The sequence below is a fragment of the Ceratotherium simum genome, chromosome 10 (genome assembly GCF_057802395.1).
Source record: "Ceratotherium simum simum isolate JZ-2026a chromosome 10, ASM5780239v1, whole genome shotgun sequence".
Taxonomy (NCBI): Eukaryota; Metazoa; Chordata; class Mammalia; order Perissodactyla; family Rhinocerotidae; genus Ceratotherium; species Ceratotherium simum.
The window spans coordinates 68,643,314-68,671,299 of NC_141909.1; the positions used below are offsets into that span (position 1 = coordinate 68,643,314).

Sequence of the window (27,986 nt, forward strand, 5' to 3'; positions counted from 1 at the left end):
CCTTCATCGCTGGTTGGGAATCCCATTTGAGGAGTGAATCATGGAGGGCATTATTTTATCTATCAGGGATAAACTAGATGACTTCCTGGTCCTCTTCCAAACTATGATTTCATGAAGAGTAACTCATAAGAGTAGACATTGTGCCCCCCTTCCCCCCAGTCTCTTAAAGACAAATAGTTCAGGTTCTGAATTTACAGATCTCGGCCTAAGTGAGTATAGTGACTGGATGATAGAGGCAAAGAAGACTGCCTGATACAACAAAGTTGTAACCAAATACATTTATTTTTGAAATCTTGGCTCCTGTGGCTTTACTAACATAGATTTCATGTCAATATTCCCATCTTCATTTTTTATTCCTCTAAGTAAACCAATTTCATTAATGACAGTTCTCCAGTCTTATAAAAACTTTGACCAAATCTTTATGATAACATTTTACATTTTTCAGTATTCATTCTTAGTTATGCACATGATCGCCTATACCGTAGACTTTATTTAGGCTAAACATACTATGAAGAATGCAGACAAAGGAATTTGGAAAAAGGAGTTCCTTTTGTGCCTTGTTTCAGATAATGGAACCTTATTAGTTATTACAGATTGATGTCATCAACTTATTATTCCATACCCACTTGGAAAGTAAATAAATGTATGGTTTTTCTGTATACACATAGAATCCCATGGATTTCAAGCTCTACACCAAGATTATGAATTAATTTTGTAATATGAGGGTATCTTTAGAGATTCTGTAGATTTCAAGTCAAGATCACCAAGACAACTGTTTGAGTTTGTTAACTATTTATTGTTTGTGTTTCCTTTGTAAAGTTGATCCAGTTGATTTCTAAATTCTTTTTTACCATTTTCCAAATCAATATTAACAAAGTAATAACTGTATACCAAGACAAAATGTGAAGTGAAAATAATACAATTATCTAGCCAAAGCTCAAGTTATCTGGTGAGATTTTTCTAGCTTGATTAGATCAATTGGATATTTTTCTGAATCTTTATTTAGTATGGACTGCAGCTGTGACACCATTAATACACATGATAGGAATAACTCATACCATTTATATTTAAAATGAACTGTTTTTTACTCCATAGTCATCAGGTACATCTTGGTAAAATGTGGTTAGAGCTGTTATGTCAGCTTTCTCACTTACTTCGAAAGTGTGATATGTTCTCCATCTGTTATGTGATCCCAAGCTAAATAGCTACACTGAGGATGTGTTCTTACTTTAGGCAGTGCTTTTATGAAGGTGTGCCATGAAAGCATCCAGGTGCCAGCAACCTGCCCACCTGGTTCCCATTAAATCTGCTTGGAGGTGATGACATTTCAAATGTCACAATATCTCTTAGAGCAGCTGATTGCATTAAATTCTAAAATAACTGTATGTTTTGCACTGTACACCCAGATGCCTTGAAATTAGCAAACTGACTGAAGCAAACACAAAATCTTACCGTCCTGTGTATTATAAAATGGTTTATCTGCTCAGAAAAGCCAAATAAGTTCATTGATTTCATTTATAAGCAACTGATTGAAGCAAACACAAAATCTTATCATCCTGTATACTACAAAATGGTTTATCTGCTCAGAAAAAACAAATAAGTACACTGATTTCGTTTATAAGCATGCAAAAATATAAGTGGGCTTTTTAGCTTCTGTTGGTCTATATATGAATAAAGTCTGATTAATCTCATTGGTTTAATTCTAAAGAATAAGAACTTACACATTTTCTCTTTACTATTTTCAAAATCCTTCAAGCAGACTTATGGACAATAATCAAAATGTTTCAGCACTGTCTAAGTTAGTATATTTGGGATTAGTAACAAGCATACACAAAGAGCCATGCAGATTACTGAATGACTTCAACTGGGAGAGAGAGCAAAAGCGTTAGGTGACAAAATCAGAATCCAAAAAATAACAGGCTTGGAGGATATGAATGCAATAAATATGACATTTAACATGAATAAATTAGAAGTCTTAGACTTGATCTGAAATACCAAACTCCTAAATACAGAATAGGGAGACCTGACACAACTGTGAGCTCAGTGTAAGGCTGGAAAGGTATCATGCTCTCAATAAGCCAAAATGATCTAAAAGTATATTAATATTCTATTCACAAGGAACAAAGCTCTATCCTTCTGTGCTCTGTGCTGGTCAGGGTACACTTAGAATATTGCATTTGTTTTGAGCACCGGAATTAACAAGAGATATTGACAAATGGACTGTGTCCACAGGAGAGTGAAGGTCATGCAGCCCTGTCACATGACCACCAACCAAAGAAACTGGGAGTATTCAAATTGAAAAAGAAAAGACACAGAAGGGGCCCAGTAGCTATTTCCAAATATCTGAGGCACTGTCATATGAGAAGTGGATTAAACCTGTACTGAGTGGCTCCAGAGGTGAGCGCTAAGATGAATAAATGGAAAATGTAGAGGGACATCATTTCAACTTAAGGAAGACCTTTCTTTGCCTCATATTAACAATGAAGGGGCTGCCTCAGGAAGTAATGTGTTCAGTGCTGGAAGAGTTTGGACAGAGGCCATTTGATCACATAGCCGGGATTTTTGTAGTGGGAATTTGGTCTCTGGATGGAATATTATGGAATAGGTAATATTTAAGGTCCATTCCAGTCCCTGAAATTCTTTGAATCCATGAATGGTCATTGTCTTGGAAAAGTGTATCATGTTAACTATTTTACTTCTTTGGGGAAAAGAAAAGATAACACCATTAGAAATCTAATACATTTATTTTACTCTATTTGAGCATAATAAGTAAAAGAGGACTTTCCATTTTCAGAGCATTCTATTTGTAATAAGCTTTTCTCTTAAAATTGTCTGTTACCCTCAGACAGCATGAAATTTGAAATGACTTGGGGTATGTTTTAAAACCTAAAGTTGAAAATAAGCAATTTTAAACATAAGCAGAATTGTGTTAACCCTACTTTTTTTTTTTTTTCAACCAGAGCCTAAAAGCTTTGAGGGGTTTTTGTCCATAAGATAGAGAAAACACAGCTGGCATTGTGGCAAGCATTCAGGGCATCAGACATTTGGTGGCACTGTTGAAAATGCAATTCATTAGTTAATAAGGCAATTTAGTGAATAATATCCAGCAAGTTTATAGAACATTACAGTTTAAAAGATGTTTTCATATACTTTGGGTCAGAGTTCTGTATTGAGTATCTGATGTTCTTATTAAAAGAACAAGCTTTTGGAATTGAGTACATAAATTGTGGACATCTTTGCTAGGAAACACACTGCTAGTCTATTAATTTGGGTGCTTGATGAAAGAGTGTGTCTTTGTATTCTAAAATTTAAAACACCAGATGACAAGACAGCACCTGCCATCCCAAACCAAAATGTCTCTACATTTTTAAACACCATTTGCCATGCTGCTGGAAGAAATTCAAGGATCGGAAAGCCCAGAAGAGAAGGTCTACATTTTAGACATTTACTAACTGCTTTTCTGCTTGGAATATCATTATTTCTACAGCAAAAGCAATGACACAGGGGATAAAAGATCTCGCTGTTCTGGAAAACATACAACCGTCCCCTCAAGTGTGGTAATGTTAATGTTTATTTTCTCCAGACATTGACATCATAAATCTGCCTTGTCTCAGCCTTGTATTCCAATATTATAAATACAAGATTTTCACAGACATCTGTAAAAGTCAGCAGAGCATATCTCATACATTTACAGTACCTTTGACAGAGTCGGTTATGACTACATAGTGTCACACCCAGAAAAACTCTGTTTCAGGGTCACAATCTGAATCCCTCTTTCTAGGCTGACGTAGGACAAATGTGTACTGCTGGTCACAAAGGGAGGCTGGATGAGAGGGTGGAAAAACAGTTCAAGTCACCAGGCTGACTGATGGGGGATTCTTGTGATATTGGAAAATAAAGGGCACATAGCTTGTATGGACAATGTGGCATTCAGGGGTATACTAAAGTAACCACAAAACTTCTAGAATGTCCTATAAGAAAGCAGATGCATCACTGCCATGAATTTAACTTTTATCTCAATTGTGTCAACTGTCAGCTTTGATGAACTCGTCCACTGGACATGCTCATCTTAGCCACACACAGGAAAATGTCCTATGGAGTTGACTCAAATGACCCTGCAGTGATTGAAGTAGCATTTCTCTAACTATATTAATTTTTTAAATTAATTTTTGGTGAAAACTAAAATCTTTGAATTCCCTATGCAAGATACTGTTGGGCATAATGAAATTATGTAAAACTTCTCTTTCTCCTACTTTGTACACAGTTAAGGCTGGATGGAATGGGGAGGAGGTTGAAGGGAGACAGGTAAGCAGAGGAGAACTAGGTCAACTTTACTTCTCAACACCTCTTCATTATTAATTCAACTACAGATGCTCTTTCCCTTCTCTCTGCTCCACAGACAGCCAGCACCATGAGCCAATGCCGCCCCCTCACCGCCTCCTGCTCCCAGCAGGCCAACCAAGTGGATAAACCCAGGGAAACAGAAGGAAGATCTTTTAGGACAAGCTGTGTTCACTATTTAGAAAAAGCATTGAAATGTGCAAATTGTTTTCTCAAGGAATAGATGCAGGCATGGAAAGATTCATTGTTAAAGTACTACCCGTGGCTGATCATAGTATTAAATATTTGGCATTGTTTCATCCTCTGAGCTTTGTCATATAGTTGTTACCCTGTTTGCTTTCATGGGTCTTGGGTCAAAATTCACTAAAAATACAAGGGAATCACCAAGCTTAGGCTTTTAGTCCTGTCTTTGCCTCAGACTTATTATGTAACATTTAACATATCAGTAACCTGCTTAGTGCTTGTGTCTTTATCTCAAAGTGGAATTAACAAACCCACTGTTTAACCTTTCTCCAAGAATGTGGTAAGGCTGACTTTTTTTTTTAGGATATTCCATAAAAACAAACTGAAGAGAAATTTTTTTCTATGGTAAGAGTAGAAAAAATATTGGATGAGATCAGAATGGTGCCATATCTCAGGCCTGTTTGCAGATAGACTGTGGAAGAGTGAGGTGAGATGCTTAAAATCTACCAAATCTAAACAGTGAGCTAAAGGATGCTAATTTTGAGAAAAAAGAATAAAAAGTCATGGAACGTCCAAATTTACAATGATTAGCCTGACACAGTTAACGCCATCTATTATTGGTTAATAGGATGGGAGGGAAAGGTAGTCCTAATTGAATAGTCTAAGAACCTCCCTTTCCAGGTATTAAGACCAAATCCTCCCTGGTAGTGGGCGAAGTTATGTCCCGAGAATCTGGGCTGGGCATAGCACTTGGAGACTCGGGCCCTCTGACCAAGTGTTTTTCTTGTCTGTTTTTGTTCCCTTAGAGCTCTCAACATGGCGGCTCCTCTACTTCACTTGCATCCACCAAAGTCTGCAGCTCAATGGACGAGAACGACGGACCTGGAGAAGGTGGTGAGCTTGGGACTTGGTGTATGAGGAGAAGGCTCAGCTTGTACAGGGGGCAGAGGATGGGTTGGCTAAACTTATTCCAGGAAACTGTAACTTCTCAAGCAGAAGGAATAGACAAGTCCGAAGTAGCTCATAAGGGCCATAGCAAGGGGGAGAATTGAATATGGCTCCCACCAGGGATCACAGTCTCGTTATGGGAACAGGAAGAGGGAGTTAGCCTAATTTGGAGACATTTCACATCCTCTGAGGGTGTAAGCATCCTAGAAGGACAGCTATTGCCCACTTTGGAAACAAAGGGAGTAATTGCTGCCTTTGTTTTCCCAAATTCTGTTCACTTTAAGAATATTAAAGACAATTTACTCTCTTGATTGACTGTTACAGCCCCGCAGATGTACTCCAACTTAAGTGAATTCAATATGTGAAAATACGGCTTTACAAAAAGATCTAATTGATGACAATTGCAAAAGTATTCTTTGTACCTTAAGTTATTTTGCTTTAGAATTTCTCTGTGATGTGGTTAAATGACCTGGATTCCAGAATTGACATTTTTGCTAACTCATTGGATTGTTTTGGATAAGCTTCTTCAGCTCTCCACGTCTTAGTTCATCTTCTATAAAATGAAGATTGTAATACATGGCTGTTTCCTCCCTGGGGGTTGTTATCAGGCTCAAATCAATTATGGGACAGTATTTAGGGGAAAGTATAAAACTGATATGATCAAGCCACTGTTAAAGAATCAGTGCCCCTTATTTATTTTAAATGATATGATTTAATTTTCCAAAAAAGTACCTTTTGGGGCAAGCACTTTTATTATGTTACGTGAGATATGTGACTTACCCAAGAATTATTTCCTGACTACCATGCAGTATCAGACTTTTTTTGTATTTCCAGAAGTCAGAAATTCAGCCATCTAGAAGTCTCTTTTGTTCCAATGTGTACTATTTACCTAATGAAATGAGGGTCCTTGACTAAGCCTTTGGCTAAGCCTTCTTAGCCAAAAGCCTAAAATATACATTTTATCAATAGTCAGGAAAAAAATCCCAAGCCATGTGCTCCGGATAGACGCCTCAGTGATGCTCCACTGGAAGAAAAGATGGAAGTACCTCCTTCCATTTCCCATCTAAAGTCAGACTTGCCCCTGACAGCCAAGAATGGTTACTTTTCTTATCCTTGTAGTAAAGAACCTTAAGACCGTGTCAGCTGAGAGATGTTTTGTAAATTCGGAGCTTTGCAGTGGGTTTGAAACTTCTCCAACCATCTCCTCTAGTATCCATGGAGTAGACAAAAATCCCCAGGCTGAGTCCTTCAGAGGCAAAATTGTGGCTTCTTTGGGGGTGAGGTGGCGAGGGTGGGGGGTGGTAATTGGCTCCGGCTCTCATTTTATCTGGAGACCACTGAGCTTGCTTCTAGCGGGTTAAGAGTAAAATGTCACCCGTAAAGAGGTGAAGAGGCTGCACGTATGTCAAGGGCAAAAGTACAGCAGCACATGTCCTATGTTTGTACAACGCTTTCCAGAAATTTCATCCACTCTAGAATCCAGAGGTGCAGGTTAAGCGTTATCACAAAACCAGAATAAGGGTCCTAAAGCAAATGTCTGATCATCGTGTGTTTCCCTTTGTCGTTCCCAACAATATAGACTAAAGGAGAATATGAAAATCACCAAGAAAGGCCGTTCGCCACCTAAGGTTTTGATTTTATTTTGAGAAAAAGTATTTAGTCTCGGTTTATGATTAAAGGTCAGAAAAGGAGCACATTTAGACAGCACACTAGGCTTCCATCCATTTTGTATTCAGGTTGCCTGAGGGAGAGCTAGGATTTATAACTTTAAATCATGTAAATTTTAGAGCCCGGCTATAAAAGGCTTTTTACACCCCTAAGATGTTAAAGGTTATCCACTATATTTATGTGACCTAAGCGTGGCTTATTTAGTTTTATGGCCTTAGATATTTAAAGCATTATTAGGCATTTGTAAAATATTTCAAAATGCATTTTAAGAGGGAAAATGCGCTGTGTTAGCGGCACTAACATAATTGAAACTACAAAACTGTTCTGTTCACAGACATAATAGGTATTGCAATTTTAACTCAACATCTGCTACGCAGGTTGCTGGTGAGACCATTTGTCTACAATCTGCTCATTGATACTGAGGAGGGGTGGCAATCAGAGCTTAGTTCATCAGGAATTTTACGGAGATCTCCATTTCAGGATGTAGTAAAGCTAAGGGTCCAAACAGCAGGCATTTTTCATGCTTGTACAGTGTTGGGCAGCCCAGAGCCCTTACGAACTGCATTTTCCTCCTAGGAAGGTCATTTCTCTGTACACAGTGGGTATTCAGTAAACTCTATTGATCAAATTGGCATGAAATAAAAAGAACAAAACCTCCTCCTCAGAATCCTCGCCACAACAGAAAGCATAAGTTGCTCTTAAATAGGTGGAAGTAGACCCCGTACGTTTTACATTTCTTTTTGGTTTATCATTTGTCTTGGTAAAAACTGTTGAGTATACAGTGTCAGCAGAGGGGCTGGCCTCACTGTACAGAAATGACATATTGATTCTGAATCAGTTCCAGTCAATTAGATGATACTTCTAAATGTCTCCTTTGTACAACATCTGTGTTCCCTTTTCTACCAATAAAAACATACTAATGATTCTTTCAGAAGTGTCAGAGGAAGGCTTCCAGATTCCAGCCACAATAACAGAACGATATAAAGTCGGAAGGACAATAGGAGATGGAAATTTTGCTGTTGTCAAGGAATGTGTAGAAAGGTGAGCAAGATACCATTTGCACTGAACTTGAAAGGAAATATTTGGTGTTGTGTTTTCCGAGATTGTGTCTTTATTTGCAGTCTGTGGCACATATGGAATAGGTTAATGTCTCAACTCCAGATGTAAAAAAATTTTAAAAAAGAAAAGCCCGTTTAACAACAGATTTGAAAAATGTAGTGATTCCTGGACGATCTATAAATTAAGGACTTTGATTTTTCTTTTAATGTACTCAGCAAAGCTTTGCCAGATCTTTCAGTTAAGTCCTTTTATTTTGTTTAAAAAAAAAAACTTTGAATAGTGTTTTCTACACTTTTTTGAGGCGTTTTGTAGAGGTCAGAACGTTCTTGTATGGAGTGTATATCTCTAACATGTACTTTCATAAAATTAAATATAATAACCTTGAAAAGCTTTAAAATGCTTATGTACTGATCCCAACAAAAATGACATTCAATACATTAAAATGTTTTAAAGTGAATGAGCCAGGTACTCCTGTGAACCAAAGGGAAGGGTTTAAAGAGAAAGGTTTATCCCTGGGATCTTGATACCTAATCAAGAACAGTAGCTAGGGGCTACTACAGGGAGAAGTGACAACTAACAAAGTTATAGCCTGGATTAAGACCGCCTCAAACCCTAGACCCAGCGTTAGACTTGGAATTCGTTTCTTGAGCAGTTGCTTGCTTTAAGGGGATCTGGGCAGCCAGCAGCTTCTCAGAGCTGGATAAGCAGGGTATTGAAAAGTCAGGGGGAACTGGCCTCATTCCTGGAGGGCGTGTGTCTGCTGTCTCCTGGGGGCTGGCCTGGGGTGTGCACCCTTCCCTGTTACTCTTCTCTGCCCGCCATGGGGCTGTGCACCCTACCAGTTCATCAACACTGTGTGAGAAAAATGTTCCTAAGCTCCACGCTGCCTCTCAGAGAGGATGCCTCGGACTAGAGGCTTTAGCCTGTGAGATCCAGAACAGGTCCTTCTCTAAGGGCTTTGATTTGGAAGCCCAGATTCATGCCACATTAGAGCTGGACGTGTACACAGGGCCTTGAACACCATGAGGGTCCCTGCAACTTTTGCTACTCTTCGGAAGATGCTTCCCTGACTAAGGTAGTGGAGCCCTCCTTCAGCTACTCTCAAGCAGAGGATCTCAAACTTTGCTCCACCCCAATGTACCAGCTGAGCCAAGATGTTCCCAACAGTGACAGCGACCCACTATAGCAGCCACCCTTTGTGAGGGAGGGGCATGGGTAATAGGTAGGTTGAAAATCCCTTAGTTGATACTGCTAAGGCCACCCTTTCTCCTCTCTTCCCCTTAATACCCCACTCTTACAACAGAACTTGACCATTTGTTGCTTTACGCCACATATAGCAATTTCCCATTACTTTCTTGGGCCTTACACCTCCAAAAACAGGAACAAACACTGTTTACTGAGCATAAACTATATACAAGGCCCTTCACTTACATTTCATTTAATTATCATAACAATCCCGTAATGTCAGTGTTGTCTCCATTTTATACAAAGAAAGCCTGGGGAAGTTAAATGCCCAAAGTTGTTCAACTAGTAAGTACTTAGCACAGCATAGGACCGGGCCCAGCTCCAAAACCCACACTTTTGACCACTCTACTCCACTGCCTCCAGTAAGGAGTCTCCCATGGGAATGTGGCTTAGCTGAGCCAAAGTCATACACACCACATTTGTCCCTGTACAAAGAAGACAGAAATTAAATCAGGAAAGCCATTCCTAAGGTAATGGATGGAAGTATGTGTGTGTGTGTGTTTATATAATTTTATATTTCATTTATACTTTTACTGATAGTAAATCCAACCCTCTTTAACTTTATTTCCACTGTAGCAGAAAATGCCATTTTTAGCAGATTGCCATGTCCTTCCACTGTGGGGTATCTGGTTATTTTTCAGCGTTCATCATCTGTTGAGTCTGGCATGGCGGCCATGGTCCATTTGCTGTTTCTCCTAGCTAGTACATGGATCACCATGGCGTCTTAGTCCAACAGTACTGGTCTTCCCACGATAGAAACTTCTCATTTCTCCATCCAGAATTAATTTATTTCTTCCTAGTTGGGATTGTGTTCATTTTACACGAGCTCACATCTTGAGTCTCATTATACGAACCTTCAAAGTCTAAACACCAAATTGCTCCAAAAAGTGTTAGTATTCTGCTCCCGCTGAATGAGGACATATGGCATGTGCCCTCTCTCCCCATAGGCATCACAAAACATTCTTTGAATACTTTCCAGAGGTCCAAGAAAATAAAAGCGAGCTAAGAATGTTGTGAATGGCACACGCTGCTTGCGGGTACATTCTGCCATATTATGAAGGATGAGTATGTATTAACAAGAGCAAGTATGTCCCTCCTCTGTGAATAACGGGCTGTCATGGGGAAGGTTTTCCTGCGACAATGGTTACAATAACAGTGTTGCACGGTCCTTTCTTTCTGTGGTCCTGTGCCAGCATATCCTTTGGTAGTGGCTGCCAGGTCCACTTTGATTTCTGCCTGTCCCCCAGTAGCAATTTCTCCAGTGTCCTCAGGAGCCCCTCACACATGCTAAAGGAAGTTGGTGGACTGAGATGTTCTCTATTTTGAAGCTGTTTTGTGGAGCATTTTGAGGCCCCAGAGAAGACTCAAAGAGCTGAAAAGCACTAACAAGAGGTCAGAGCATGAGTAGAGGGCTCACTATGAGGTACCCTTCATCTCTGGCTTCCTTGGCTTCATGTGGACTAATTACCATACAAGCCAAGGGTACAGTGAAGCAGTGATGAGCAGTGGTGGTGTCTTAGGTGGCTCTTGGCACTCCTCCTCACCTGCACTGCCGGCATTTTTTAGTAATGTAGGCATAAGAATTGTATGAAAATTCTAGCTACTCATGATTCCCTCTCTCCCTCCTCCACCTATAAACCTGAAGAACGGCACAACACAGCTGCTGGCTCTAGCAGTGAACATAGGCTCAAACCCACCTGAATGACCCAAGGCTCTAGTGTCACCAAAATGGATTGTATCCACCTAGAAAATCTTCAGAATTCTCAAGAACTTTGTACCTATGGTTTCAAGGCACTTCCTTCTAAAGTGGATTTGGAGGGTGAGTCAGAGTGAAGAAGCTTAGATGTTTCTGGGCTAGCTGGTAATGTTCTTCCTTCTCTTCTTCCTGAGACTTCTCTGGCACCTGATTACCGCAAGACCCCTGGTCAAATTCAAAATAAAACACCATTCCCAAGATGTTTTCTCTGCTCTTGGCAGTAACTGGGGAGGAGGCTGAGATTGGGCTTCATTATGATTACTTGGTAAACAAAGGTACTGTTTACTAACCCCTCTTGCTGGGGGGTCTTCCTGTCACTGTCCTAACTGCCACCATCCTCTGGAGTTTCCCCAACTCCACTAACATGTTGGAGCCCCTGATAGTGCAGGCCTACGCTGGGCACTTCGGGGGCTACCAAGAGAGACAGACACAGCCTCTCTGCTTGAGAACCTGACCCATAAACAAAGGATTGCCTTGGAATTCAATAAATGCTATGGAAGAGGAATGCCTGAGAACTGTTTTTCCTTTTCCATACATTCTTTTTAGAAACCTTCAAAACATAGCAAACAATAACTAAAAGCATTAGTCCAGGGCACCCCATCTTGGTCAGCACGTTCCTCTTTCAGTAAGCATTCTGCTGCCCTCTGGGCTGAGAGTTGAGGGTGGAGAGAAGACTGCCCTGAGAATCTTGAATAAGACAGCTTTCTCCAAGCCATTTTTAGCACCAACATTAAAAATTAGATTTAGTTCAAGTTTGTAAAATCTGGAAACTTCTCTCTAGTAGTTCAGGATCTAACCTTGGGTCAAACTTAATAAGAAGGAGACCTTACAAACTGAGTTCCTGTAGATAAGGAAGAAAACAAAGTTTGTCCTGCTGCTGCTTTTGCTGTGGCATTTGAGGGTTCTCTAATTCCATAAAAGGTCAAGAATGTAATTTCGGGAACAAACAAGCGAATGGCCTGTATTTTCACCAGCAATCCAGGTGCCTAGTGTTCTTCTCAATACAACGAACTGTAGACTCCTTGGGGACAAGGACGGGGTCTGGCTCCCCTCTGTAGCCACCGATGAACCACGCTTGTAACTGCCAGCTGAATAATTACGTGGCCACAGGGGTCCTCAGAGTTTAGGGCATGTAGGAATGCAAACACTTTATTTAAGGTTTTATTTCTTGGAAAGTGTTTTCATTTACCAACTTAAAGCAAGCAGTTAAAGTTTTAAGTTTACGTTTTATTCTTACGGTATGCATTTAGTCCTAACACATGTTTTCAGGCTCATTTTCCAGACTCGGCTACTTGCCTATAAATATATACTTCCAGTAATTAAGGATTGTCTTATGACTTTAGAGTTCTTCCCTCAAGGAATCAAGAATGAAAACTTGCAGTAGTTATTTTGCTGGTCCTCTACGGGGCTCATTGTCTGATATTAAAAAAAAGAATAAATCTCATTGAATGTTTGATCCTATTATGTAAGGTTCTGCATAGTGAACCCACAGGTCCTTTTTCCTAGTAAGCCCAGGTTTGCTGTATTTTCCCGTCAGCTGTATAAGGCTCAGGACATAAGCCCATGATTTGGCGTCCTGGGAGCCATATACCCACTAGCTCCCTGGGGATTCTGCTCCCTATCTGTCTGGCTGGAGAGGAGATTTTGCCTTTCTGGGTCCCACACCAGCCCTTTACCTTGAGTAGGGCAAAGCTTCAGTGTGACTCATTCCAGGGAAACAGAGGCTCAAGGGGCAAACATGGGGAATGACCAACCTAAGAAAGCCCCCTCTCTTCTTACCAAAACCATCCTGTCCATCCCTCCCTTTGTGGAGGCGCTGAGTGGAAGCATCAGCTCCATCCCAGCTCTCTACCTCTGCCTGAGACTGCTAGCTTTTATCCAAGCAGTCGGTCCAAGAGTCTAGATTCCCTTGCCAGCAAATGAAACATTTTAAACCAGATAGGAAATTGCTCATGTATTCTAATCTCAGATTTGCTTTATCATAATTTTTTAATGATTCATGAAAAGCAGAATCCAGAAACACATCAGCTTTTAGTTTTCCTCTTGATTAAGCATTTTTAAATTTGCAAACAAACTCTTCAGAAGCCTCTTAAAAAGAGGCTACTTAAAGGGACCCCATGATCCTTCTATGATGTGAGGAATCCCCTTCTGTGAGTAATTTTAGTTTCTCATTTATCTATTTGCTCGTACATTTTAAATTTCTAATGTTAAATATTTCGTTTTCCCTTTTACTGAAGTGTTTTTTCTTCACTCCTACCCCACGGCCTTGCTGATGGTCTGGTGTTTATGTGGGGACATCTGTTACCCCAAGCCCTGCATTTAGCCAAGGCCTGCTCACCCCCTCCTCTGTCATGGCCTCTCACCCCAGCCGTGAGCCTAAAGAATAGACAAAGGCCGAGAGGGAGGGGCCTCCTCGGGCCTCTGAGTCCATTTCTTCATGAAGCTGAGGCAATTTGTGTTCATCTGGACACCCCACACCTCTGCAGGAGAGTCACCCTGAGGCAGAGAGGTTTACCTCCTCCCATCTGAGCCACAAAGCCCTTTAGTGGAGAAAATGGGCTTCAAAGTGTTTATTTTATTCTAGGTTTATTCACCAGATATAATTATAACAATTTGGTCAATGTTTATTGTTTTCTGCAAGCTAGCACCATGCAGGGGCCTGGAAGTGTAATGAGAGAAGCATTTTTAGAAGCAAATGACATGAATAGTTTCTAAAGTGCACTTGAAACATATTGTTAATATCTGGCCTCTTAATTTGTTTGTGGGCAAATCACTGTCTTGTCCTAACCATGTAACTAGGAAATCCCCCTTTGATTCTCCGTACTGAAGACTGTAAAACTCTATTTTAAAATTTTGTTCCTAATCAGCCTCGCTCCCACTGTATTCATTTGGATACCTAAAATTGGCTTTTATCTGTGGGTAAAACGCAAGGCTATCTTGGTTTCCCACCAGAAATGAAATGGCAGTGCTTGTGAAGTAGTGGTTTATTATGATTATTAAGCATGCATTTTTTCCTTCGACAATAGAGCTGTGTGTCGTGTTTGGCGCTAGAGTATCTTAGAAATGTTAACACAAATTAGGAAGCTATTTAAAGGTAACAATATGACTAAACCCTCCCTCCCACACCCATCATGGAGGAGGGGCATTGTTGGTTGGGCTATATGTGAAACAGAGACCCCAAGAACTCAGTCCTGATTTTAACGCTGCCTTATGGCTTTGGGAAAGTGAGTTGATTTTAATCGTCACCTGCATTTTATTTCTATGAAATGAGACAGCCATAAAAGGCCCAAGAGGTCACAGGAAGCTCAGGTAATAGTTTATCCCTTTCTGTACACCTTGAACACGTCATCCATGAGTTCTCCAGCAGAATGCAGAGGCTTGCACACTGAACCGAAGTCTATACAGTGTGAACTCCTTCTTGAGAGTTTTCAATGTGACCATGAGAACCGTTCAGAAAACTGTCATAGCCGCACTTTGTGGATAGAGAACCTCAAGAGAAACTGGGAAGAAGGGCAGAAACTCATGTCTGCTTTATGTCCCGGCCACACCACTTCAGAGGGAAGGGCAGGGCAGGGCAACCTAGCAGGAGGAGTTAGGTATGGCAGTAGCAATAGAAAGTGTTTTTATTACAGGTATGGCAACATTAACAGCTCCAGGTGTTTCTATGCTAGCATATTTGTTGTCCTTACATTTGGTCAGCCCCTAAAAGTATACATATTTCTTTTAAAAAAAGGGAAAGAGAGTTTTTCACAAAATATTTATGCCATGAAGCAAGATCTGTGCGGTAAGAAATTAATCCTTAACAAGGGGATTCCATCTTGTTAATCTGAAATTGTTTATTTTTTTTAAAAAAACTGTCTCTTTGCAGATCGACTGCTAGAGAATATGCTCTGAAAATTATCAAGAAAAGCAAATGTCGAGGCAAAGTATGTATAAGGTTTATTCTTATGAAAATACAGTATTTGGGAGGTAGAAAAAAACACAAAGATCAGTTTCCAAGTAAACAGAAGTTCACCCTAGTTGTTGCATTTTAGTGGAGTAGAATGTTATATACTAATTAGAATGTAACTTTATTCTATAAATATTCCTGGAATAAAAGTTAGTTGGAATGTTCCTTATCTTTGTTTGCTTGCTTGTTTACTTTCTTTTGTTACTTTTGTGATGTAAGTTTCATTCCATCCTTCTATATGAAACGATAGTTATCACGATAGGTTCTGATTATAAGCATCATGTAAGGACCTTCAACATCTTGTGGCAATGCTAGGCTATCTGAATATCAGAATCTAAGATATACTCATTATATTTTACCGAAATACATCTCCCTTGATCCTCAGCTAGTATAGTTGTACTCATTTGAGTTAGCTTCTCATATGTTTTGATGTGTATATTGATTAAGGTAACTTTTCCCTTGGACAGGAGCACATGATCCAGAACGAGGTGTCTATTTTAAGAAGAGTGAAGCATCCCAATATCGTTCTTCTGATTGAAGAGATGGATGTGCCAACTGAACTGTATCTTGTCATGGAATTAGTAAAGGTGTGTATTTTGGGGGAAAAAAAATACCTATGCAAGGCACCACACTTTTCCGTATAATAGAGCTCTCTCCTTTATTTCCTCCCTCCAATATTCAGTCTCATTTCTATACACTGGCATAATGGTGAGAGTATTAACACTAGAATTATACTGCAAGACTTCAAGTCTCAGCCTTGACCTAAATAGCTCCCCGAACTTGTGTATACCTCTCTGTGCCTCAGTTCCCTCATATGTAAAATGAGAATAATAATAGTACCTAACTAGGAGTGTTATTATGGGGATACAAGGGATGGCTTCCACCAGTCTGTGTGACACAGAACATATTAGATACCAATATGATTGTTATTCTTATCATTGTAGTAGAAAGTGTTCCCTTTTCCATGAACTACATCCAAAGGTATCACCCATTCTTATAAAATCAAGCTTTAAACTTTTAGTCACCAAAGTAATAGTAAAAGAGCACAGTCCTAATAATAATGTGAATATTCTACCACCTTTCAGTGAATGTTACAATCTCATCCTTTCTTGTATAATTATATTTTTATTCTATTAAATCATAGAATATAGGAATGGCCAAATATTGATAACGGTTGAATCTAGGTGAAAGGTGACCCACCTATTCCCTCTACTTCCATACTTGAAATTTTCCGTAATTAGAAGTTTTAAAAAATTGAATGTTTAGTTTCATGAAGTTATACTTTCTCAAGACTTTTCTATTAGTTAATCTAACTAAATGTGTAATTTCTACTTTAGCTGTAAAATGTTGTAAATTAGTCGCATCACCTTCTGCGTCAACTGTGTGCACCATCCTCGAGAGCCTGGGGCTCCAGCAACCATATTTGGAATCACTCGCCCGAGCTGGTGGCAGGAGTCAGCACTGTGGAATATGGGGTTTCCTTTTGTGAAGGTTTAAGACAAAGAAAGCATTTAATAAACGAATCTATTACTATATAGAAAAATGTTCATTCTAGGGCCTTCAAACTTTCATTATTCAGAGCTACTTTACTTTTAGATCTGTTGGCGTTTCTTTTACTTAGTGGTTGTTCATATCTGTAAATGAAGCTTACTTTTTTCTACTTCAAGTTAGGATTTGTTTCTTTCAGAGGGGTGGGGCTTGTTTGTTTGTAGTAACACAAGGTTATTTTCATGTTTGAGGCTAAGGGAGATAAAAATGTTAAATGGTTATTCCAATAAGGAAAGGTTGATTTCATGCATTTAGAAGATTTTCATATTGGCTCTTTATTACCAAATCAAGTTTAGTAATTACCAACTAATTTAATTATACTTTCTCCAGCACCAAGGATAGTATTTTTATAATGACTTTAATTTTTAGAGCAACAACTTCAAACCATTCCTGTTGCCTCTCTGTGTGCTGTTAAAAATTGATTAGCCCCCTGTTATTGGCTGATTTTTGGAGGGTTAAGACCAAATTAAATTTGAAGGTGAGAAATAAAAGAGGCAAAGGTTTAAGAGTTCAGAACACACTTTGTGGGAAAGCTTAGTCTGATTGTCAATCATATACTTAGTCAGGTGACAATAGCTAAGTGCCACTAGGGAGGTCTTCATTTCACTTAACAGCCTTTGCAAATTCTCTCTGGGTGACCAAGATAGCCTAACAAGGCCAGAGAGTGTCTACATAGTCTGGCATTGGGAGTCCTGAATTGTGCCACCAGATAGTACCCTTAAGTTCAGTCTGATGGAGAACAGCTGTGAGGCCTGGTCTGGAAGCGTCCCAAGAAGTGAAGGCCAACCCCAAGCTTGACTTGAAAGGCTCCCATAACATTGCCCCTGAGAAACTTAGCCAGGGGGTGCTGCTTAAACCCTGAGCCCAGTGGTGTGCCAGAGCACCTGAAGCTATAGAATAAATAAGGCCTGTATTCCAGAAAACAGTGAAGTAACAGTTATTAAGAGTGAAATTCCATAATTATTAAGAATAGGACTTTAGAATTCTGCCTGCAGAAGTGTGCACATGCAAACCACTTATGTGTTCAGAGGAAGGCAGGCCTTGTGGAGGAGGTGACCCTGCGGCCGGGCCCTAAGAGATCAACAGGAGTTAGGAAGACAAAGGGAGTAGAGGGGACCTTCCAAGAAGGGGGCTCTCATGAGGACGGGTTTGGAGTGCAAAGTGATTTTGGCCTGTTTTGGTGACCAGGGGAGAAATATCGTGCCTGGAGTGTAAAGGTAACTGGTCTGGGTAGTGGCAGGAGATGAAAGTAGATAGTTGGAATGGAGGTTAGGGACAGAACATGGAGAGCCATGAGAAAGGAATACCGATTTCTTAAAGAGAAAAAGAAAATATCGATATGCCATGTGGGAAGGTCACAGTCAGTGCACAGGACGCTTTGGATAAAGAGCCCGAGGAAGCAGTGCAGGTTGTGAGGCCGTGTGACAACAAACCAGGGATGATGCAACAAGAACTTGCACTCAGGCGGTGGAGTGCGGTGCCCCAGAAGGATGTGTATGAGGCATGCCTTAAAGGCAGGGCTGGTGGGATTTGTTGACTGCTTTGCTGAGGATGGAGAAGAAATGAGATTACAAGATGCCTGGAGCCTAGATAACTAGGACACTGATAGAGTCTTTGCAGGTCACCATGGGCACCCTACTGCATCGGGGGTGCTGTTCACATAGACCACGGTGAAAATCCTGCCTCCTGGGGTGGCATGGAAACAACCTGCAAACCTGCTTATAGTGGCCTTGCCTGAGAGAGAAACAGCAAGTTGAGAAAGTGTTTATTTTGAAAAAAATGTATCTAAACAGTTTGGGAACTGCTGAGGCTGAATGGCCAGTGGGAGAAGCCTCTTCAGTGGAGATTGTACAGGGTAACAGAGGGCCAAGCCCAATAGTGAGGTTTGAACATTGTCAGCCGGCAAGCGCCGTGTTGTGCTTTTGCTATTTAAAAAGAAAAATTAAGTCCCTTACCACATTAGGTAACAGATGAACACAACTGGCTACTGTGCTCGGCTGTTTGGTGCCTTGTGCGAGAATGATGCAAACAGTGTTAGTAAATCAGAATTTGAAACCCACATTCTCTGAAAGGGTTTCAAATCAATGGAACTAAAATTGGAGCCTAAAATCATTCTGTTTCACCAAATAACAATAAATTAGCCAAGAACAAAGGAAACAAAAGTTCAGGTGAATAATGGTCCTAGAAAACTTTCTTTGAAACTTCTCCACCATCCTCCCTCCCTGTCTCTCTCATCTTCGGAATGACAGTTTCTGGTCCTTTTCTCTGTGCCTTACAAAGAAGCACATTATTGAAAAAGAAAACACTACGCCCACTCCAAGAGAGCTAAATCTAGAGACAGGGAGGGAATTGGCTGTGTGTGTGTGTGTGTGTGTGTGTGTGTGTCTTCATTTCACAAGGCAGTGGAACATTTTGCTAAGGGCGCAGTTTGCAGTATTACCTGTTTCTCATTTTGGGAGGTTTAGGATTATGAATTTGAACTTCTGCTGGCAATTGGCATGAGGCGTGTAGCACATGTCACCAGGACCGCCAGGTGTCACAAGGCCTCTGCCCTGAAGACCTGGCTCCACCTCTCCTCTCTGGCTGGGGCCTGTGGAAATGGCTGCCTATCTGATGGCAGAGAATCCTCATCCTGCTTTTTCCTTTGCTGTCTGGAGGAAATGTCACTGGCTTTTGCAGTAGGGAGAGAAGTCACCATAACATCTCTGAGCCTTTGAGAGGGAAAGCCTCAGGAACCCAAAGATCCTGCCTGCATTCTTCATTTCCTTTAGAGTCTGTCAGTCGCCTCTCCAGGAGGCCCCATTGGACCGTCTGTTAATGTGCTGCTCCGCCTGCTGTTCTCTTCTTAGGGAGGAGACCTCTTTGATGCCATTACTTCCACTAACAAATACACTGAGCGAGACGCCAGTGGGATGCTGTACAACCTGGCCAGCGCCATCAAATACCTGCACAGCCTGAACATCGTCCACCGCGACATCAAGCCAGAGAACCTACTGGTAAGAGGAATTCCAACTTTAGGGCATCTTGAGTTCCAAGCACTCATGAGTGAATATTTCTCTTTTTTTCTTTTCTATTTTCTTTTTTAAAAAAAAATTACCTTAAAGGCTAGCTTTCAGCTGGCCTTCAGTAACTCACTGGAAACTAGTCTTTAAGTTGATCTATAAGGGTTAATGTGTCGTTAGGAGCACTTGACTTATTAGCAAATAAAAACCTGAGGCAAGGGATTGGGAATAGGGCTCAGGAAATCCAGGGCTGTGCTTAACACCTTGGGCTAGGCCAAGATAGTCTCGACGAGCGTTTACACGTATATTGTCTATCTAGAGCACTTTTATGTTAGAAAGTTTTTACTTGGAAAAAAAGAAAAAGAAGCCTAAAAAAAGAAAGAAAAGGCTAAAAGACTTTCTCTTAGTCTCCCAAATTTATATCCCAATAATATGATCTAAAAGCTAAGAGAATAAATCGTAATGAGTTTAAAGATCCCAGCCCCTCAGCATAAAAATAATCATGATGAAGACTGATTTTAAAAATCAGAGGCATTCTTACCCCCCTTTACAACAATTGGTTTGCTTTTTGTGAACTTCATATCTCTGGGGAAACACTGATGGTTCTCCAGGCAGGCAAATGAGGATCCTGTCCTAGTCCAGTTGTTAAGCAGACAGTACTGGAAAGAATCGAGGAGACGTAGACTGGCATCTTGGATCTGTCACTGGTGAATATGGGAGTAACATAAATTTTGCTGGCTATTCAGGCTAGAATGTTAATGAAATCTATTCAATTTTGCCCCCTAAGATGCTAGTTCTTCTTTTACTTTCATTATTCAACCCCAAGAGTCATGTATTACAGATGACTGTTAGTTTGTCCATCTCTTCAGAAATCTGGGAGTTGAGGATTGTCTTTCTAAAGCAGTGTTTCTCCAAGGGTGGTCCAGACTCCGTGCATCAGAATTACTCCCAGATGCCTGTTAAAAATGCAAATTTCTGAGCCTCCCTGCAAACCTGCCAAATCAGAATCTGGTGACTGGTGACAGGGTGCAGCTCTACATTGCAACCAGCTCCCCCACATGGTCCGAATGAACACTCAAGTTTAAAAGCAGATGAGCAACCCAGCTCCCACTACCCAATAAAGGCTGATAGATCCGTTATAATGGAGCACCACCACCCTGTGCTCTCCCTGTGCTAAGGGCTTTACACTTGTTATCTCATTTAATTGTCACAACAACCATATGGGGTAAGTTCTATTACTGTCCCATTTCACAGGTAAGGAAACTGGGCGCTTAGAAGTTAAAAGGCCTGCCCTTTTAACGGAGGCCCTAATAGCTCATAAGTGCAAGAGCCAAGATCTCAATCTAGCTCCGCCCTACTCCAAAACCCAAGCTTTTAAACACTAGACTACAGAAAACTATGAATTAGGGAGAGAGGTTTATTGCATGCCTGCGTGCTCTGTGCCAGGTACCATGCAAGGAACAGAGAGACACATGCCTTCATAGAGTTGACATTCAAGTAGGAAAAATAGGCATTCAAGAAATAAATACACAGGCAATTAGTAAATTGCAATTATGTTGGTAATCTTGTAGCTACTGGCTAACAAAGGCAGCTGAGGTCAAACAGTGTGCTGACTTAATTGCCCCTCAAATTCCACATCTCCGGAGTAGCCTAAACATTCTCTTCTGCATAGTTGCCTCTGTAAGCTGTAGCCATTTTCTCTCATCTGCGTTCATTATTCCTGTGTCCTGAATTATGTAGGATTGTCTCATGGGAACAGACTTACAACTGGGCCTTTGTTTAAAAATCTTCTCTAGGCTCTGAAAATTTGGTGATTGAAAATTAAAGTTTCAGTTCTCTTCCCCCCTTCGCAGTTCTGTTTTGTGTACCCATCGTTCACTAGCGTCTCTCCAGAGTGTGATCTATTTCTGTAAATGCCATAAATGATTACATAGCAGTGTACTTTTCCTAAAATTACAATTTGCAGGGTACTTTTCAAGTATTGTGCTCATTCGAACATATTTTAAATTACCCAAGAAGAAAAACGTCCTCTTTTTTCTTTCTTTCCTAATTTAAGAACGTGAAATATATATATACACACCATTGTAGTCATTCATAATATAGGTTTACATATATATATATGTGGAAAACTAAAGTAATTCTGCTTCTCCATTATAGTAGTTTCTTACTATAGGGAGTTTAAGGGTTAGTGAGTTTTGCAGGGATAAATCTATTATAGGATAAAATAGGTAGAAGAATAGAATAAGTTTAACAAAATTAGGATGACGTCGGTAACTACACTGGAGACCTCTGTTAATTTCACATTCTGTGTGTGTTCGCATCTCTATGTGAAAAGAGAGCACCGCCATGGGAGGCACACTTTCACATACTCAGGATTTGTGATCAGATAGACAAAAGTTCAAAACCAAGTTCTTCACTCTTCCACTGGCTCATCTTATGACCTTGACAAAGTTACTTAACTCCTATGAGCCTCCTTTAAGGAGATTTTATGAAGTTAAAGAGATAACATGTAACTATTAGTTCCCTTCCTTTTTGTTCCCCCTTGATTTGTAATAAAAATTAAATTATCCCTAAAAATAAAACTGTTTAACAATATTATATGTTGTAAAAATCATCTTTCATCTCTTTTTGACATTGCTTTTAAAATTTTACTATTTACCCGTGCATAGATTTGCCATCTCATGGCAAAACGTAGAGCTATAGACTGTTTTTGAAAAATGCTATGATAAATTGAATACAAAGATTTTGAATCCATTTTCTTACTATGGAGAAATTTACCGAATAAATAAAAAGGCCTCACTGCATGCTTTGCATTATTGTTTTATTGAGAGACCTCAAAAAAACCTTCTAAATTTTTAGACTGCTGACAAGATTTTTGCTATTTAAGTGTTTAATGTTTGTTATACCTAGCAAAGTATTATTTATAAATGTCTAATTCAGCTATAAATTTCATTTATATAGTATCATTGTATATACAGAACTTTAAAAATTTTTATTTTTAATTCTTAGAGCACAATATGAAAATGTTGTCACTTGCCCTTAAGGATCTGTACTGATCATATGAATGATTTATTCAAGTCTAAGTATTTGATCAGGTCAAAGCATTTTAATGTGAAAATATGATTTGATTTACAATGATGTTTCCAGCCACATTTTAAGTGAAAACTGGGAAATGATTCAATATAAATAGCTTTTATAATTTTATTGTTGTATCATTACTAAGATTTTTTTTCCCACAGGTTAATCATGTCAGTGACTTTATGTGTGTGTGTGTGTTTTTGCTTTGTCAGACCTGGTGCTTAATGGTCTGTATGGATGGGTGACAGTGGATGAGAGGGTGGATGAACTAAGAGAGTGAATGAGTGATATTTCTTCACAGAATAGAGGACAGACCCAATACGACACATCCAAGCCATTTCTCAATTCATCTGTTACATTGAGGACTCACGTTAGTCTCAGTCTAAACCTCACTGAGTGGGTAGAGAAAGTACAGTGGGACCATTGTGTGCAATGGTGTGCCGTGATAGTTTATGACTAAAAGGGACCTTTTGCTTTTTTCAAAAAAAACAAAACTACGATCAACTGCCTTCAGTTTACATGAGTCACCACTAGATGGCACGGTTGTATCCTTGGCAGCAAAAATCATCAGTAGCAGCCTGTGTTTCTTCCAGGGAGCTGAGAGGGTCTTTTATTTATATATTTTATTTTATTATTATTATTATTTTTAATTGAAGTATAGTTGATATACAATATTGTATCAGTTTCAGGTGTACAACATGTGATTCACCATTTATGTACGTTACAAAATGATCACCCTGATAAGACTAGTAACCATCTGTCATCATACAAAGTTATCACGATATTGTTGACGATGTTCCCTACGCTGCACATTACATCCCCATGACTTATTTATTTTATGACTGGAAGTTTGTACCTCTTATCCCCTTCACCTATTTTGCCCTTCTCCCCAACCCCTACCCCTCTGGCAACCACCAATTTGTTCTCTGTATCTATGAGTCTGTTTCTGTTTTGTTTTGTTTGTTTGTTTTGTTTTTTTAGATTCCACACTAAGTGAAATCACACGATATTCTTCTTTCTCTGTTTGACTTATTTCACTTATCATAATACCCTTTAGATCCATCCATGTTGTCACAAATGGTACGATTTCATTCTTTTTATGACTAATATTCCATTGTATATATATACCACATCTTTATCCATTCATCTGTTGATGGACACTTAGGTTGCTTCCATATCTTGATTATTGTAAATAACGCTGCAACGAACATGAGGTGCAGATATCTTTTTGAATTAGTATTTTTGTTTTCTTCAGGTAAATACCCAGAAGTGGTATTGCTGGATTGTTTGGTAGTTCTATTTTTAATTTTTTGAGGACCCTCCATACGTTTTCCATAGTGGTTGCACCAATTTACATTTCATCAACAGTGCACGAGTTTTCCGTTTTCTCCATATCCTCACTAACTCTTATTTGTTGTCTTTTTCATAATAGCCATTCTGACAGGTGTGAGGTGATAGCTCATTGTGGTTGATTTGCATTTGCCTGATGATTGGTGATGTTGAGCATCTTTTCATGTATCTGTTGGCCATCTGTATGTCTTCTTTGGAAAAATGTCTATTCAGGTCCTTTGCCCATTTTTTAATTGGATTATTTTTTTTATATTAAGTTGTATGAGTTCTTTATATATTTTGGATATTAACCCATTATCAGATATATCATTTGCAGATATCTTCTCCCATTGAGTATGTTGCCTTTTCATTTTGTCGATGATTTCCTTCACTGTGCTTTTTAGTTTGATGTAGCTTTATTTGTTTATTTTTGCTTTTGTTGCCCTTGCCTAAGGAGACATATCCAAAAAAATATTGCTAAGACCAATGTCAAAGAGTTTACTATCTATGTTTTCTTCTAGGAGTTTTATGGTTTCAGGTCTTACATTTAAAGCTTTGATCCATTCTGTTTATTCTTGTATATGGTGTAAGAAAGTGGTTCAGTTTCATTCTTTTGCATGTATCTGTCCAGTTTTCCCAACACCATTTATTGAAGAGACTGCCTTTTCCCCATTGTATATACTTACCTCCTTTGTTGTAGATTAATTGACCATGTAGGCATGGGTTTATTTCTGGGCTGAGAGGGTCTTTTTAAAAGTTATACACAGATGCCACTTCTTTAGGAAAATTAAAGTCTTTACTGGCAAAAATATAACTTACCTCATCAGTTTTTATTAGATTCCAGAAATAAGCACAGTAATTTTCTTGAAATATAAAAGTTTATGTTCAAAAGCCATTTTCCTTCTGAACTCCCCAATACTCTCTGGGAAAAGCAGTTTCTCAGAGAAACTGCCTCTCTTGGTCAGAAATTTTCTTTTAGAAACTCTATGTCTAGGTGTTTTTGCCTGCTTCTAGCTGCACATCAAAATGGCACGTGTAGCTCCTAATCCTCAGTTTCACTAAGTGGATTGTATCTAGTAATAAGCTATCCTGTTTTCCCCCAGTGGTGACCATAGGTTGTGCTCCAGCTCTTCTTAGTTTTCGGTTCAAGCCAACACCAGGCTCACAAGATAATGGATTTCCTTCTACCTTAATCCCATGACTCCTAATCCCAAAATAAATCCATTTTGTGATAGGATAGCTTACTACACTGGTAGACAAGGCAAGTGCCCCAGACAGAGTACATCTAGAGGTCATAGACAAAAACACAGTTGAGTGGATTTGTAGTCAGTTCACTATACTATGAACTTGAGCCACCAGAGTGTTGCTTAATTGATTGGAGGTCACCCAAAGGAAGGGAGCCAGGATCTCACAGGGGTCTGTTACTAGCCCCGCCCTAATCAGCATTACCAGTGACTTGAAATGCAGATGTAGTCTACCAAATGACAGAATTGAGATCCAAGAATATCTTTGTCTCTATAAAGGTCTAAAATCAGTAAGATAAAATTTAACAAGAGATAATTATAAATCCCTACGGATTAAGTGGTTTTGGTGTAGTTGTTTGATTGATCATTGCAGAAAAACAGTAATGGGAAAAATTGGCCTGATGGGGTCAAAAGACTATTGGTTGACCTTAAGCTCAGTGAGGCTCAGTGTGACATCGCTAATAAAAATACTGAGACTCCTCCTTAGATCCTTTCACTGAAAGAGTGTCACCATCGAGAGAGTCCTCCACCTTGCTTACGCCACATCACCCCTCTGGTGAGGGACCTGAGCACATCACGTCAGGGGCCTGGAGTTGAGCCCATAGAAGGGCGGAGAAAGTGGAGCGTGGTAGCACTCACCAAATATGTGAAAGGCTGCCGAACGGAAGATGGGAAACCTTTTTTGTGCTATGTTTGAGAGCACTGAGCTCAAACTAAAGAGACAACATTGATGGGCAAGAAATTTGAGGTTGATGTAAGATAAAACTTTCAAACAATTGTTTGAAAATTAAATGGTCTTTATTACAGGTAGATTGTGGTCACTGAAAATGTTCAAGCAGAAACCAAATGATTGTTTTGCGTAGGTGTTTAGAAAAGAATTCTGCTCTCTGAATTTGGATAAAAGAGGAAAAATGGAAGAAAAACAACATTTTCCCAAAACAGTATTTAATACAATAATGTGCCAGTCACTTTACTAAGCATTTACTGAGGGCCTTTCTCCAAGGATCTGTGATTCCAACAGAGAGAAGACAAGAAGTAAAAGTGTAGGGTGTCCCTTTGGTTGGTCTGCATCTGTCTGCTTCACTACTCATCCCTTCTGTCATTAAGAACTTATGATTTATTTCATTTAAAGTGACATGGTCTTATTGGACTAGCAAAGATGAATAATAATAATAATGTACATTGTTGGCAAAGTTATGAGGATAACAGTCATCTCATATGTATTGGCACAAGAATAACTTGATAGAATCTTTCTGAAAGGTAATTTGGTAATATATAACTGAAGCCGTAAATAATATGTGTGCCTTGCAACCGAGTAATTCTACTTCTAGGAATGGTAACCTGAAGAAAAAAACAGATATGTATACATATGTGGGGATGTTCATCTCAGTGTTTTTTAGTATGGAAAAAATATATACATAGAAACAACTTACGTGAGGGCACTGATCAGTTAAATAATGGCATGATGGGGAGACAGGAGGACACATTGGTTAGAATCATCGACTTGGCCATACCTGAGCTTAAGTTCTGGCTCTGCCACTTGTTAGCTGTGTAGCATTGGGCAAGTTACTTACCATCTCTGAGCCTAAATTTTCTCATCTGCAAAATATCAATAAGATTACTTAATAGGGTTGTTGTAAAGATCAGATGGGACAATGAGTGTGAAGTTCTCAACACAATGCCTGGTATATCCCATCTGCTCAATAAATGGCAGTAGTGGTAGTTGTTGGGATTATTAATATGGTTCATCCATACAATGGAATATCCAGCAGCCACTGAAAATCATGATATGGATATATGCTTATTCACTTGGGAAAATGTTCAGGATATATTGTCCGGTGGAAGAAGAAAAGCAGGAAAGAAAGAGAAAGAAAGCTCTGGAAGTCCATCCCCCAAAATGTTAACAATGGTTATTTCTAGGTGTCAAGATTATGGGTGAGTTTAATTCCTTTCCCTCTATTGTTATCTGTCCTTTCTAATTTTCCTACAGTGACATATTGGATATTATTTGTGTGACAAAAATGTAACACAATTTTTAAAAATGACAATGATATTGAGTTCCCACAGTTTTAGCAAAATCCTAGGGTATATAGTTGCTCACAGAATCTGGAATCTGCATATTTCATGTATCTCACTGCAGCTGCGTAGAACTCCTTTTTAGATAGTTTCATGAGCATTTTAACGTGAGGGTGAGAATCAGGTTTCCGGGAGCTTCCGGGAGCTTCTCCATCTTCCCAGATGTCTCTAGTGTAATACTTTGAAAAGCTATTTTATTTTTTCCTCTAATATTGTTACCCCTCTTCCGGCTTCCGTACGACTTTTATTATTTTCATTATTTCACTTACCTTTTGATTTCATAAATGTGGGTATAAAATGGGTTTGGTTTTTATTAAGAATTAATTTTTTTCCAGGAGGTTTAATTCTAAAGTATGTGGACCATAAAGTACATTTTGTAAAATAATTCCCCACATAAATGTTGTTATACTTTACTTCTTAAAGATTAAAGATTTAAATTTATTTTCCTCAGAAAGCATCATAAAGGCCATATACCACGGCTTGAGGAAAATCAATATCTTTTTAAAGGGATACCATATTTGTTAAAAAGTGAATTGACTTTTTTTCATGGCTTTGTTGAT

The 27,986-nt window shown here is 39.3% G+C and overlaps 1 protein-coding gene across 4 annotated transcripts in view; it reads left to right on the forward strand.

Annotated features, from left to right (window-relative positions):
- The window catches only part of DCLK1 (doublecortin like kinase 1), a 361,089-nt gene that overhangs the window by 288,944 nt on the left and 44,159 nt on the right, over window positions 1-27,986 (forward strand). For 2 of the 4 annotated variants that reach the window (XM_087436199.1, XM_087436196.1), the window contains exons 7-11: window positions 5,331-5,415; window positions 8,073-8,181; window positions 15,069-15,126; window positions 15,617-15,736; window positions 19,547-19,693. In XM_087436199.1, coding sequence (XP_087292325.1) covers window positions 5,331-5,415; window positions 8,073-8,181; window positions 15,069-15,126; window positions 15,617-15,736; window positions 19,547-19,693 — 519 coding nt within the window. Of the gene's footprint in view, window positions 1-5,330; window positions 5,419-8,072; window positions 8,182-15,068; window positions 15,127-15,616; window positions 15,737-19,546; window positions 19,694-27,986 lie in introns of all 4 variants that reach the window. The other 2 variants (XM_087436195.1, XM_087436197.1) reach the window with 1 other exon arrangement.